Source organism: Xiphias gladius, chromosome 22, assembly GCF_016859285.1.
Source record: "Xiphias gladius isolate SHS-SW01 ecotype Sanya breed wild chromosome 22, ASM1685928v1, whole genome shotgun sequence".
In the NCBI taxonomy this organism is placed as follows: domain Eukaryota; kingdom Metazoa; phylum Chordata; class Actinopteri; order Istiophoriformes; family Xiphiidae; genus Xiphias; species Xiphias gladius.
The window spans coordinates 5061115-5077018 of NC_053421.1; the positions used below are offsets into that span (position 1 = coordinate 5061115).

Below are 15904 nucleotides of genomic sequence, written 5' to 3' on the forward strand. Positions count from 1 at the left end.
GAGACTGCGTATGGGACCAACATTCGAGACTGCGCATTGGAACTTCTCTTAATGAAAAGGGGCCAAGGGTCTACATCGGAATTTCTAAATTCCAGAGCAAAAACTAAACAGGAAAAATCTGTCTTTATATCAAAATATACTGATGCGCTAGTGATACACAAAAAAATTGTTAAGCTGTAGGGATATGGATACTAGAAATACACTCATTGAGCACTCTATTAGGAACACCTTTACACCTGCTTATTCATGCAATCAGCCAATTGTGTGGCAGCAGTAAGTAAAATTATGCAGATGAAGGTCAGGAGCTTCACTTAATGTTCACATTAAACATAAGAATGGAGAATGTGATCTCAGTGACCTTGAACATGGCATGATTGTTGGTGACAGACGGGCTGGTTTGAGTATTTCTGAAACTGCTGATCTCCCGGGATTTTCACACACAACAGTCTCTAGAGTTTACTCAGAATGGTGCAAGAAACAAAACACATCTAGTGATCAGCAGTTCTGTGAAAGGAAACACCTTGTTGATAAGAGAGGTCCAAGAAGAATGGCCAATGATGTGAATCAGTCATGTCAACATGGACCAGAGATTCCTTTGAGAGTCTGGTCCAAAAGTTTCCAGCACCTTTTGGAATCCATGCCATGAAGAACTGAGGCTGTTTTGAGAACAAAGGGAGGCTCTACCCAGTATTAGTATGGTGTTTCTAATAAAGTGCACAGTGAGTGTATATATAAAATTTTAGCAATAATAAATTAAATTTTTTTCATCCCATCATAAAAATCAGCAGTCCGCCATGTCATCTAATTAGCTGTCCAAAGCAATCAATCAGCATATCAATCAATCTGTCCATCAGCTACTGCCTTTCAGGCCCAACACTCTGTAATGCTAAGCAACTAAGCAGTAATATGAGGGCTGTAATCTGTCAATACACTGCATCATAGATCTCTTAATGACCCTGCAGGTCACAGGCTCGACTTCCTCATTAACTCTGACGCAGATGTATCCATCAGTCTCATTCCCACTGTGAATTAAACATCCCTGATGAAGACTGGTGGAACAGGTCTCTCTGCTTACTGTTTGTCTGATCTGGCCTCAGTGAAACCTGCTGAGATGACTCATGGCCAGGGGCACAGTGATATATATACTAAACACAGACAGTTTATTGGAATATTAAAATGTTATTAAATGTTATTACTGGCTTAGTCACAAGGGGTTGAAATCACCTTTCATAAGGTAACCAAATAAAAGAAATTCCATAAAGTCAAAGACTGCCAGACCATTGATGTCTGAGTCATATGTGGCTACTATTATTGTGCATTCAGACAGAACTCAAAGTTTCAACTTGACCAAAAAAATGTACAAGTGTCCCGGGGCTTTATCAGTCTGCTTCATAAATGCACAGAGACAAGAGGGAGAAGAACTGGAGTCTCTGGTGAGTTTTGAGATCAGTCAGAGGCTGAGCTGAACATAAAAACACAGGCACACTTTCACAGTGGGTGCTTCCATGTTAACTAGCATAGAGGGTGTATAAAGCATAAATTCACTTCACTTTCTGTCTGAACACACTTTTAAAGGATAAGTCTGGCGATATGCTATATTTTTCTTATTGTTAACAATGTGTTAGTCTATCTCTAAGTACTTGTCAATATTTGTACAGTGCCCTGTCTATGGCGCTCAGCTCCACTTGTTTCTCAAGATGTAAATCTTGAAAACAGGTCACTAATACATAGTTTGTTACCACTTTCTGATAAGGCACCATTTATGAAGGGTTTATGTGCTGTAATTAATGGTTTAATTAATGGTAAATAAATCATTTACTAATGTTTTATAGGTCAGTTATAAGCCATTAATAAGAGCAATTTTTGGGTTGCCAGGTTGTGGAAAATCCTCCAATGGACTGTCTGACCACTTATCTTCTAGAAAAGAGCGGCAGGGCATCTTAACCAAAATCCATGTATAAACTGCTTATTAACATTTACAGCTGCAGACGTATTATGGTATTAACTTAGACATAGAGTTTTACTACCCATTGATATGCTTAAAAGAGTACAAATGTTGACAGAACAATACAGTAACTGTGGAATGTTTATGGTAAGAACTGTTTGTATTACATTTTAAGTTAAGTTACTTTCTCTATCAGACTCAGTTTAAGTCAGATGTTTTGGTAATAACATCGCTGTGTGACTCTATTCAGTAATAATGCAGTTATAAATATTGGTAAATCATTAAGAAGTAAGAAAGAGAAAGTTAGTCAGTCTTCTGCAATTACAAATGTTTATAAACCACTGGTTCTACAATCCCGTCAGGTCTGCAGTAACCATTAATAAATCCTTTAATTACAGTTTATGAACTGTTTTAAATGGTGCCTTATCAGAAATTCATAGTTTCATAGTTTCCAGACTCCCAATTCAGTTGGGCTGGAAAACGTTGACACAGGAGAAAAAATTTTTTTCACATGCAGTTCAATCCATATTTGGTGCTCTAGCGAGTATTTACAGCAGCAGGATGATGTATGCGGGATTGACTCAAAATAATTACACACTGTAGTATGTTTATGATTTATGGTTTACGTAGGAACCAGTGTTAATTATGGCACCCGATTTTGATCTAGCTTTAGTCTCAGTCTTTTGACAAAAATGTACATTAGCTTTCGGCAAATTTTCGTCATTTGATTTTTGTTAATCTAGTTTGAGTCAACAAAACCTATAGACATTCTAGTCTAGTTTTGTCAGTTACATTTTAGTCTCATTTTTGTCATGCATCTCTAATTTTTATATCTTCTAAGCCTCTTGAGGCTATAGCTGTCGCCATCTTTATAGTGTACAGTTACCATGGTTACAAGTGTCTTTCTCATCCATCGTGGGGTTTGTGGGAAAGGAACTTTAGCACTCTGCAGTAATGCAACAGACTGATTCTCCTCAGTAAATCCAGTTATAATTTCCAAACTGTCCGTTTGAACAGAGCTGCTCTTTCACTAGTCGCTCCTACTCACCCAGCATTACCACAACTACCTGCTCTCTCCACTGCAGAGCAACTGATGATTCACAAGCTGGATTCAGTCACTAGTCCACCAAATCACTGTTCACTGTCTGGGGTTTAGCTTGAGAGAAGCTACAGTGTTTGATTCCACAGAGGCTTGCAGGTCACTGAATAAGACTGCATTAAAACAATAATCGGTTCATTTGATAATAAGATACAAATATCACAAACACTTAAATGCTGCTCATTTTAGAATTTGTGTTATTTTTATCTTATGTTTTTTGTTTTTTTTTTACCAGATTTCACCACCACATCACCAGGCTAAGATAATCCTTATTTATATTTAGCTGAATAGAGAATTGGAGCTAATTTAGAGATCATTTTTCAATACTGAGATAATACTATCACTTAACATAAGTGTTAATATACAGTAACACTGCAGTGAATGATACATGGTTGATTTGGAGTTTCTGTTGTTTGTTCTCTGTATTTTGACAGCTTAGGAGAAAGTCTAATACAAATATTGACCTATTTCTCAATGTACGTGTGATTGATTGATCCCATATCTGCAAGAACAATGCATCACATTTAAAAAGAAGTATACTGCAGTCTACAGCAGTGGTTCCCATCGTGTGTGCTGTAGCATACTAGCGTGCCTCAAGGATAGGCCCAGAGTGCAGTATTATTTGTTTCCTCTTTTTTTTTTATACTGTATGTTTTTGTAACCTTTCACCAAATCAAAAAAACAGGAACATTTACATTAACTATATTTTTATGGTATGTTCTTAAAAACCAAAATGGGAGAAAAAGGCAATAAACATGAAAAATAAATATATTAAAATACTAAAAATACATACGCAGTTATGCCTCAGCTAAACATGGTAGCCACAGCTTAGGGTTGCAACGAGCTTTCTGGTACAGAAGTTCTCTGGGTGCACAACAGTCACAAATAGCGAATGTCAGAGCAAGTGAAGGAAAGGTTTATCACTGCACATAGAGCTCAAAGAAATGCTAATACATCACAGTCTGAGATGGCTAAAAGAACTAAAATCAGACTGTATAGTGAAAGCTGCTTGTCTTACAGCTTTCTGTGGAGAGGGGAAGCTAGCTGAATGAATGCCTCATCATTGGTGAAAAAACATGAAATGCTGCAATGGTGCCAAGTAAGCTTAGTGATGTCTCTTTAGCCAGCAAAAATATGAACACTTATATCAACTATGAGGTGAAAATGAAAAACAAAACATACATGTGTGCATCTTCTTTCTACTTGAAAACTACAAGCTCACGTTCCTCTTGAAGAGAGCAAAAGAAATACATTTAGCATCCTTAATGTATTTTCATTGTTTTGTTTAATACATATATTGTATATTGCATCTAAACCGATTCTGGGCATGATGTCAAGCACACAATTCAGCTGTGCTGATGCTCCTCTGTTCTTTGACAGGTTGTGTCCTTCTGTGTCCTTGCGCACTCCTCTGTCTCTCGTTTTGGTTCACGTCTACATTTTGTCACCAAACTTAATGGGGTCAGCAAAGGAAGCAAGTGTCCAGTTGATTAAGCCAAATATTTTTTCTTAACAAAGCAGGCTAATAACATCTTATCGCAAAGCCTAACCTGAAAGAACTGAGCAGCTGGGGGAAGTTTTAAAAACTTCCAGTGGCCACAACAAGAAATCAGTGGATAACACTCTTAGACTTAACTAAACTGCTTGTTACCTAAATGAGTGTGGCCCAGAACACAGATCCCACATTTGGCACAGTTGATATGAGAATAGATCATGGCTACTGAACACAAACCCCACAGGTGGGCTGGCGTAGAGAATTGTGGAGAGAATTATCTAAAGTGTAGTTTCATTATTTTTACTTTGATCTAATCTTATATCTTTTTTGAAAGTGAAAAGGCTAAAAGAATACAATTTATCTGCAGCAGTCACTCATTCTTGTCTTTTATTTAATGTATCTCTAAGGTGTCTCCCATGATGCATTTGTGTCAGTGTTTGCAAATAGGTGTGTGTGTGTGTGTGTGTGTGTGTGTGTGTGTGTGTGTGTGTGTGTGTGTGTGTGTGTGTGTGTGTGTGTGTGTGTGTGTGTGTGTGTGTGTGTGTGTGTGTGTGTGTGTGCGTGCGTTTGCGTGTGTGTGTGTGTGTGTGTGCGAGAATGGTTACTCAGGTTGCACAATGTAAACAGTGAATGCACCTGTGTAAATGACACAGAGAGAGCTGTTGAGTTTAGCTGGGAAGCCATCAGGGAATAAGACATGTTGTGCAAAATATGTCCCCTGGAGAAACCATGAAAAAAATGCAGCACCAGCCATCACAACCAGCCGATTCAGACGGATCTGGGTTCAGAAGATACCAGCAGAAGATTGTCAAAACTGTGCATGCAAATGTTAGTTGCTGTGGAGGGATTAAGGACTGTTGTGCAAGCTGTGACACTTGGAGAAAGAGTGTAACATACAGATAGAACAACAAAAAGCTAATCCACCTGTTGGGTATTATTTAAAAGTTATAGTCTGTTCTACTCTAGGAACTGTTGGGCAAACTGTGTCAGCTGGAGAGGATGGAAAGACTGCTCTGTCACCCATCAGAACCACGACCAGACAACCGGTCTTAACGCAGCTGGCACTCGGTTTAGGAGTCATGAGATGGAGTATAGTGAAAGTGTCTGAGAATGTGAGCTGTCATGTGAATACTTTCAGGGTAACATTTTACAATATGGTACACAAAATTGTGCATAGTTACTAAGGAACAAGTGAGGAATGATTCAGGAACAACCTGAAAGTTGATGAGTTATAAATAAGTAGTTCCCTAATGACTCACCAGGACTATGAGGTAGATAATGATGAGTTACTAGAGAACAGACTGTGAGAGACTGTATCAATGAGGTAACATTTAGTTCATAAAATATCTGTGAATCAACATACTGACCACTTTCTTCATGAGTTGTTCCCCGTTAACTCTGAACCCACCGCTGAGCAGTAACTACTCATGTATAACTGAACACTGACGCATTACTCTTCTTTCTGTACTCTAACATAAAGTGATACATACTACTGAGTAGTTACCAAATAGTCCCTCAGTACTCCATGATTACCTTACCATTACTTAACATTTTTGTGCACTCCATTTTTGTGCCGATACGCTGTAAAGAGTAGTTACTGAGTAGTCCCTCCTCACTTCCTCATTATCTCCCAATTACCTACCGTTTTCATGTGCCCCAAAGTAAAGTGATACATCATACAGAGTTGTTACTGAGTGGTCCCTCAGGTTTCCAAACAAGGATCTTAATCACAATATTCAAGCAACATACACATTTATTATTCACATCCATGTCGTTTTCCGATGCATTAGTGATACCAACGACTTAAAAATAAAAACATTTTAGCTAAGTTTAAAGGTATAAACGTGGATCTCTTTTGAAAGGCAGTTACACCAAACATAAACAGCTTTTACAACAGAGTATTTAATTTATTTTTATTTTATTTACAAAATGCTCCAACATCTAGCAACAATAATGAAACTAGTAGATAAACGCTATAATGGCAACATACTGACATTTGTCTCCCTGAAAATTTACCTTGAACGATCCAGTAACATATTTCTCCTAATAGATTTGTCCTGTGTGTCGATGGGTCCAACTGTAATGTTAGAGTCCTATTTCAATGAAAGGGTTTGCAGTGTTTTCTTTGGACAGGCCTTTTTCACACAGGACATTTTACATGTCAGAGTAGGAAAAGAAGTGGCTGAGTACCATTCAGCTGCCTCAGTTTTGGGGTCTTGCTTCATGCTGGCTCACTGTCTCACTGTCATAGAGTACTGGGACACTTGAACAGAAAGGAGCCTCTGTTGATGTTATTGGTAACACCTGTGCTGTGCCTACTATGACAATTCAAAATATCTGCTGTGAAAAGGCCTGTTGGATGGGAATGAACCTTCAGAATAAAGTATGAAGGTGACACAGGGTTTTCCTTGCAATTATGAAATCCCTTGTCAGACCGTACTTATATCAATGCACAATGGTCAGTCTAAAAAACATGGCTGCTATTCTGGTAAAAATTTTATCTTTGTGGCTGATGAATCAACCCTCAACTTAACCTGCTTAGCCAATTGAATTAAATTAAATTGAATTATATTTTTTTATTTTCCATTTTAGACACAAAATCATTTTAACACTCAGAAACCCGATTGTATTCCTCATAATCTAAAAAAAAAATCCCCTCAACCTAAACATAAATCCAATATGTTAAAGGACTAAGATGGGGTAAGGTTTTAGCCCTTATTGTCGGTTACCATCATTAAATACTCAATAAAGTGAGATTATTGCGTACTGCGTTTTAATACCCTGAGGGAAGAAGGTGTTGGGCCACTTCTGTCACCTGAGAGTGTGTGTGTGTGTCACTACCCATCGCAACTTCAACCACATCCCTGGAAACGCTCTTGTACAGATATAGCCTTCATGCAATTTCCACTTTGTGCATGGTTGCAGCACTGTTGGCCCACCACAAGAGACTTTAGTTGAAATACAACTAATGCAAGACTTTACCTACCAACTCTCGGTTTCTCTTTTGTCAGAAAAAGCAGACTGGTTCAGCAAGCACTCTCTTCTTCGTTTCCATACTGTGTAGCCACAACAAACAGAGAGGTTCGCCTATCAGGCATATCTATTTGGCTAATAAGCCTCTGGTTACTGAGCTCCAGTCCCCAGTCAGCACTGCTATAAACCTTTGGGGAAGTAGGACCAAAAGGGCCAAAGTTAGAGAAGTACTTGCAGAGGAAGCATGAGAAAGCAAAGTCAAAGACAGAAGGGGCAAAGAGATAATGCATACTTATGTTTCCTCCTTTGTTCTGAGCCACTTTGAATGATTTCACTTGTTAAACTTGAGGCCGATCTACTCATCATTGACCGGGTACCAGGCTAGAGACAGACAAGAATAGAATCTAACAAGGTTACTGAGTACAGATTCAAATTGCACCTTGTTTAAATTCCTGCTTACACACATTAACAAAGAGTTACTGAAGGGAGAATATAGCTCTCCAAGCTAGCAGGTATGCAACTGTGATTTAGCAAGCTAGTTAGCTCAGCTAAGCTCAAGGGTCAGCAATGTCAAGATGGCTTGCTATTGGTAAATGACAAACCGGTTAAATCACAGTGATTACATTGGAATGAATAGATCTGTCTGAAAAATTTTGTCATTTGAAAAGCTGTTGTCACCTGGCCTTTAGACTTCAGACACATTACTATCTGAAATTGATGTCCGACAAGAAAAATGCTGGGAAAACTCATATATGGTGGATAAATCCATAAGAGTCACATGCAACCACACCTGCTGATACATTTCAGAGAGAATGGAACTTGAACCCCTCAGTTCAGTTTCATATGGTCTCTTATCTGTTTTTGCCTGTTCACAAAATTTGATTCAACATTGCTGTTGAAACTACGATGAATTATTTTATAGGCTATGGAAAAACTGTTCTTGGCAGTAGGTTTTTTCAACCCACTAGCCCTCAGTAAAGGAGCCAAAAACTTGAAATTCAGACTCTGTAGAGTGTCCAACTCTCTGTTTTTTTATGGACATAAATGGTCAAAGTGCTAGCATTTGTGAGTCATTGCTAAGGCAAAATGGACAGTGTTTTCCTCTTGGACCTCATTCGTCATCTGCTTGTCATGGGCAAGAGTTCATGCACCATGTTGCTAGTGGAAAGGCTACCATCAAAGACTCATACCACTGACCTCTTTGAAGTTGTCCCTGAACCAAACATTGTTGCACACATTATTGAGCAGAACACTCACTTCCCATGGCAACAGAAAACGGAGATAAAGAGAGAAAGAAAGAGGAAGACAGGGAGAGAGAGAGGAGAGGAAAATACCCATTTACAACCATTTAAGCCTTTCAGTATTCATGACGGAGGAGACTGTGGTGGTTCCCATAAAGTTTGGGACATTAAACCTCCAAAGAGGCACTAAGGTGGGTGTCATCCCTGCTACACTCAGATCTTAGGGCCCCATATGCATCTTGGATGGAAAACACTAAGGATTCTGGCTAAACTGAAGCTAAGAGTGGCATCCACGTTGTCTTGGCAACCTGCATGAAAAGAAAGAAAGAAAGAAAGTAAGAGGAGAGGAGAGCAGAGGAGAGGAGAGGAAAGGAGAGGAGAGGAGTTGGGTGTGAATGGATGAGCTCCTGATGTGTGGCGCCAGGCAGTCTGCCCGGCGGGGCGGCTCAATATGCGGCTGTGAGGGAGGGAGCGGAGCGGCAACGCAGGCGAAGAGCGGAGGAATGTATGAGGCACAATAACACACAGCGGGTGAAAGGAATGGCAAGGAGGCCCTGCCAAAATGGACTGTCCCGGGTACCCTAGAGCTAAAACCCTGCAGTCAGGGCTGAGGAAGTGAAAATGTTTTTAATATGAAGACATAACAAATTATTCAATCAGAGAATTATATGTAACCATTTTTTTTTGTGAAACACAGCACAACTCTTTAACTAATGTATTTCAATTGGCAACATATTTTTTGAATGACTGAAGCGTTACATTCATTAACGGCAGCGGAGTCGCAAGGAGGTGGTTGGGGTGGATGGCGGGAAAACCGCACAACTGTCACACCAGAGACCAGGGTTCGCATCCCTGTCCCATCTGTGGTTAGGCTTGGGCAACAAAGGCACTTGGCTAAGGTTGGGGAAAGATTTTAGTTTGGGTTAAGCTTAAATGAACACATTGTGTCAGATGTTAACACGATCTCAGGAGATCGCGTTTAAGGGCCCCACTTTCGGGGACATTTCGCGTGTCATTTCTTTGCATTCTAAGCTTTTTGCGAGTCATTTAACACTGTATAAGGCGAGCGTTGGCTAGTGTTATACTTTCCGCGTCCGAGGGTATGCAAGAGTCCAGTAGAGTGCAGGTGACGTAAATTAAGTTATCAGAGGGTGTACGCTAGCTCTGTACAGAGGTCCCTGTACCCACCGATTTGGTGTAAAGACTATCGTACAAGGGCACCACCTGCACATGGTCCAGACCAAGCGGACTCCAAGCAGCCCAGAAAGTAGTATTTTAGTCAGTAGAGAAATGAGGTGGAGTGGAATGACCCCAAAAAAAAAAAAAAGCGAAAAATGCCTACTGATAACACGGGCTTGTTACTCATAGGTCATTTGGTGAGACCAGGCTGCTGACGTCACTGCGAACTTTTTCTGTATAATAAACCAGACCAAGATCTCTCCCGAACCTTAACCTTAAGTGCTGTAAGAGTCTAAACGGAACCATAAATAAGTGTAGTAAAGCTGTAGTCAGTACAAATCAATATTTTACTGTCACGAAAAAAAGGACAATTTCGGGAATTAGTAGGTTACATTTTGTGACTACTTCACGAACTACCCAGAGACTGGGTTGAAACAACACTGTTATAAAAGACGATTTAAACGCATCCCTGAGCTTCACAAGTATATTGCATGTCCTAAAAAGAATTAGTAATAATATTTCTGGTAATATCAAAGCTACTCTTGGTTCGTTTTTATTTACTGAGCAGGTAAATTATTTTGACTGCTTTCGGGTGACATTTTCATTTTCATTTCCCAGTGTAAGGTGAGGCAGGTTTTTTTTTGTTTGTTTGTTTTTTTTTTTCCTCCAGGCAGGTGGTTCGTCTCGGGATCATCTGTCACTGGAGGGACCAGCGCAATTACGCATCAGTGACCACCGCACTACAGATGCAGCTGAATTGTGCAAATACTGTGTACCATCACCTCACGACTGGATCAATCGGAAAACCTTCTCGATCGCCCCTCTCCCTCTCTTTCTCTCCCTCTCTCTCTCTCTCTCTCTCTCACACACACACACACACACACACACACAGAGACAGACACGCACGCACGCACGCACGCACACCTCCTACCGACAGGCAGCCCACCGCAGCGCACACAGAGCGAGACACGCCTTTTTCTCGGCTCCGTTGTCGGGTCGGTGGGCAGCGGGCTGCCGGTGATTGACCAGCTTCTCTCCATGATCTGTCAGCCGGCTGGCTTGGCGCCTCCCCTCTCCTCTATAAATGTAGGAAATCTATTCATTCCTTTCACACCGAGCGTGCCGAAGTAAGAGGAACTGTGAGGCTCCGCGGGATGTTTTGACAGACTAGAAATTCGCCTTTAGGTTTATCGTCTTCTCTCGCTGATTTGAGGCTGTATTAGAGTGGCATTTGCCGTGGTTACTGCGCCGTGGTATAATCTCAGATTCCTCTCGCCACGAGTAGTGTAATTGTTCGATTTTTTTTTTTTTTTTTTTTTTTTGTGTGTGTGTTGCCTCTCGCTGAGCCGTTGGTTATCTAAGATGAAGGCTGTTACTCCAGTCCGCCCCCAGGACTCCTCCTCCACCGGCAGCCAGCTCTCCCTGCACTATCTGTCGAAGCAGAGCCTCAACATCGCCCGGTGCAGGATGGAAGAGGAGGACCTGTTCTGCCTGCAGTACGACATGAACGACTGCTACAGCCGACTGAAGCGCCTGGTGCCCACCATTCCACAGGATAAGAAAGTCAGCAAAGTGGAGATCCTCCAGCATGTCATAGACTACATCCTGGACTTGCAGCTGGCCCTGGAGACGCACCCTTCTCTCCACAAACAACAGCCACAGCGGAGCGGGACCTGCCCTCCTCCAGCCTCCAACCCCGGCCGGACACCGCTGACGGTGCTCAACACTGACCACCACCAGGTAAGCTCCGGTCGGCGGGGACCACTCTCCATTCCCGGTTGCCAGCGGAACTTGCCGGGGACCCCGGCTTACCTCCCCGTCCGCCCGTCAGACTCAGACAAAGCGCGTCATGCCCGTTGTGTGTCATTGTCCTCCCAGTGTTGGATAAGACGGTAAACAATCCAAATGCTACACACGTCTTATCGCAGCCTCGGAGAACCGTGCGTAACAAATGCATTTGGCGTGGGTTCGATTGCGCACTTGATTGCGGGCTTTATGATTTGCATGATAATGACAGTGTGTGTCAGAGGCCCTACCTTATCCCAGGGCTGGTGAAGTACCTCAGCCTGCAGCCCACTCCACTGCGCACAATGAGAGCAATTTGTTATTCAATAGGCTATAAGAGAATTTATTATGGGAGATATAGCCGGCGAATTTTCAGCTGCTCTGCTGTATATCATTTATTTTGCAGGGCTTTAGGGCCTGGCCTGTATTTAGTTGTCTTATCCGTGGGAGCGAGATCGTTTTACATGTTTGTTTTCCTTTCTTTTTTTTGTAGAGGACGTCAATAGTCAAAAAGCCGGAGGACTCGATTTTATGCCGCTGAGACATGAGCCCTGCATCGGTAAGTTGACTTAAACCAATATTAGTCATTATTTTAAGTGTTTTTGTGTGTGTGTGTGTGTGTGTGTGTGTGTGTGTGTGTGTGTGTGTGTGTGTGTGTGTGTGTGTTTGGGGGGTCTTTCTTTTACTCGGACACATGTGGCCAGTAGAAAACAGCACGTCATCGAAGCATCCCCATTAACTTGATTACTGTGGGCTGTGCGTGGGGTGAATCGAAGAGCTCCGGAGTGCTCTGGGGGAGGCCGGTAGATGTCAGGGCAAATAATCATTGAGGAACATGAAATTCGGCACCGACCTCAGAAGCAGCTGCGCTTTGCGCAATAACTGTCACTGGTGTGGCAATCTGGGAAGAGGAGAGGGTTAAAACCTCAGCTTGTCCTCTCTTTCAGTCTTACACACACACACACACACACACACACACACACCCGCTCTCTCTCAGTCACTCCAGCTCTCTCTCAGTGCCATTCAAGCTACTGTTCTGGCCTCATTGTCAGATTTTATAGCACTGAATTCAAACACACCTCGAAGCGACTACTAGTACGTACGGTGTGTGTGTGTGTGTGTATGTGAGACACACTCTCGCCTTCTCTCTGAGAGTCTCGGCTGCCTCTCGTCAGCCTTTCCCAGCGGCCCCGAGGAGCTGTGTGTGGTTGTTGTTTGACCTGGTTTGTTTTGGGTTGTTGATCAAGCATGGCCTCTGTTTTGTCGGTGGCGCCAGTCAGTCTGGAGTTCTGCAGCTCACCACCCCCCCCCCCCCCCTTCCCCTCCACAGGTGTGCAGGCTGCACAGAGCTGCTCCAAAGCCAGCAAAGCTTCGCCAGGGACTCACACCCAACTGGAGGCACAATCACAAGGGGATTTCAAAACCGCTGGGAGGAATTTAACCCAAATAAAGTCACTATTCATATAAGCTTTTTTTTGGTTCCGTTGAACAAGGAATCACTGTGTAGACATCTCCCTCTCCTTCCTCCTGTTTAAGTTGCTCTAACTTTACTTCTTCCCACTTCAAGTTTTTGTAAAAGAGTGAAAATATGGAATCCCCACGCTGAGAAATTTTTGTTGGAAACCTGTCTGTCAACAGCTATGGAAACTGTTTGTGAATTGTGCTTAAAGAATAGCTAAAAATGACTCCAGTTTAAAGCTTTACTAAACTGCGAAAATCATTGTACATGTTTTGTACATCTATTGTTTAAAATAGATGATTTGTGTTGAACAGGGATTTCATCCCTGGAATTTTAAAATGTTTCATATTGTAAAGAAGAACAATTCTGATTCGAGACAATTAAGATTGTACATAAAGAGACACAAATATTCTATAAAAGTATGTGAAAGGAAGACTTATATGTTTAAAATAGACTATTGTAATTATAAGATATTTTTATTAAAGCCTTTTTTGTTGTTATGTAAATATTGTGTTTCCACGTTATGCTCTGCCAGTAATGTCCTCACATGACGATATCAGTTAACTCTTTGAAGTGTTTTTGGAATAGTTTAATATGTAGCATGTCAGGCTCATTGCAGAGATATTGAATGTGCACTGAAGCAGCCCTCCTTGTGTAGATACTGTATATGGTGGAGTTCAACACAAGTTCTTTTCTTGTCTGGCCTGCTCAGCATTCTCTTGAATTGTTTTGTATTCATTAACTATGACAACTTTGACCCTCTGGGAGCGATGGGTCGGTCTGCTATCTGATCTTTAAAAAAAAAAAAAAGGCCCGATTTGATTCTGTTACATTGCACTCTTGTTAAAAATTTAATCTGATCGTTACAGCACTTCTGACAGTGTTTACAATATAATACATAAAGATCACTGCAAAACATTGTCTCTGTTATATTTGTGCAGTCGGCGTTTCTCCTTGGGAAGGTAATGATTGACACCGTGAAATGATTAAACCTTGGTTATGAACTGATGAAATGTGCGACCATTAAGAGACTCTTTTCGGACAGCGAGCAAGTGTATTCGGTCTGGCAGTGTTTTTAAATGGGGATGAATTGATTTCCCTGTCGGAGAGTCAGCAGCCATTGTTAATGTAAAGAAAAAAAGCCTTTATTTTTCATGACATTGAACACCGAATTTACCTCACCACCCTCCTGCCAGTGTGAGAGGGCACTTGTACATTACTGTCAGCTGCACTGTTGGACTTGACCTTCACTGGCGTGTGAGGAGTTGTCAAAACAATTAAAGTTTCCAGGAAGAATTGTGTCGTCTCCAGTTTTGTCTCAAGGGGCATCTTGGTTTATTGCTTTCAATGCCAGCGCTGTCACATGAAATAAAGAGGCCAGAGAGGGAGGTGCAGGGTAACGCTGCGTAATGCATTCGGTTAGTTGAATGGAAAATAAAGGGTGAATAAAAGACGTTAGAATGTTGCAGGTATCATCTAGGATCTGCCCTCTGCTTGTTTTACAGGATGCAGGGATAAAGCACCTTTTTTTTTTTTATAGGACTTTAGTAATTCCATTGCACACATGGCCACTGCTTCAGCAGCTTTGAAGAAACACAAGTGACAGCCAAGAGGTCAAATTCACGTTAAACTACGAGCCAGGTGACATTCATTTCATTTCCATATTCAGGTGGAATCATCTATTCTGCAATAAAATGTTTGAGGCACATTTCTTTTTGCAAACGATCTCTCGGCATTCAGCTGATACTTTCACTTGGAGTGACCCATGATGAGTAAAGATCCTCAGAAAACACTCATTCCTAGTTGAGCAGCATTGCCAATAAGTAGAGCTTACTGATAAAATTGATTACAATCCCCTACAATGATATAGCAAAATGTTGTGGTTAGGGAATATGATGTTAAAAATAATAGTTCCCAAAATAATTGCCAAACAGAAAATGTGGAAATAAAATGATTTTTTAAAAACACCGGTGAGGTACTGACTAATGGGCCATAGAAGTGAAAATCGCATTCACGCTCTTAATTGAAAGAAACTTACAGTGTTTCTGCACAAGGCCTCATGGAGATTACAGGAGCATTCAAGCGGGATTAGCCATCACAAAAAAAAAGCAGGCACAAAAAAAATCTCAAATAAAAGATTCATTCTTTGTTCAGCACTCACATTTATTTCTGAAGGTTTTTTTTTTTAATTTTCCAAGTATTCTGAAATAACAGTGAAATTTAGCCTAAATACCATTCACGACAGCTGTCAGAAAACACTGTCCTCAAACAACACCTGTATGTATCTCACAGTTATTAGGTACATGTGAGTCTCCTTCCTGTCTTCCTTCTTTCCCACAGAGCTGCAGGTTTGTTTTTTTTCTTGCAGACACACTTAGCCTTGTTTAGCTGTCCCCACATCAACCTGCTGAATGGAGGTTAAAGCTGTGGTTTGACACCCACAAGTCCAGCGACAGAGGCGCCCTGTGGGTGCTACAGATACCTTTCGCACACCCTGCCCCACTATGGCCGTCTGAGGATAAGCAGGCCATACAGGCCACCTGTGTGTGTGTGTGTGTGTGTGTGTGTGTGTGTGTGTGTGTGTGTGTGTGTGTGTGTGTGTGTGTGTGTGTGTGTGTGTGTGTGTGTGTGTGTGTGTGTGTGTTTATAGTCCACAGTAAGAGAGCCTGGCCTCACTGCCCTTGACAAGCACTGTGACCTTGTGATGTGAACTTTGTGTGTGTGTGTG

At 41.5% G+C, this 15904-nt stretch overlaps 1 protein-coding gene across 1 annotated transcript; it reads left to right on the forward strand.

The window, feature by feature from the left end:
- The first annotated feature begins 11294 nt into the window (after window positions 1-11294).
- Window positions 11295-14458, forward strand: id4 (inhibitor of DNA binding 4). The gene is made up of 3 exons (XM_040116874.1): window positions 11295-11672; window positions 12211-12276; window positions 13048-14458. Exons 1-2 carry the CDS (start codon window positions 11295-11297, stop codon window positions 12256-12258), a joined length of 426 nt encoding a protein of 141 aa, XP_039972808.1. The 3' UTR covers window positions 12259-12276; window positions 13048-14458.
- The last annotated feature ends 1446 nt before the right edge of the window (window positions 14459-15904 follow it).

Coding starts and splice junctions, on each gene's coding strand:
- id4 (XM_040116874.1), top strand. CDS start 11,295: ATGAAGGCTGTTACTCCAGTCCGCCCCCAGGACTCCTCCTCCACCGGC. Junction 11,673..12,210: donor TCAACACTGACCACCACCAG/GTAAGCTCCGGT, acceptor TTTTTTTTGTAG/AGGACGTCAATAGTCAAAAA.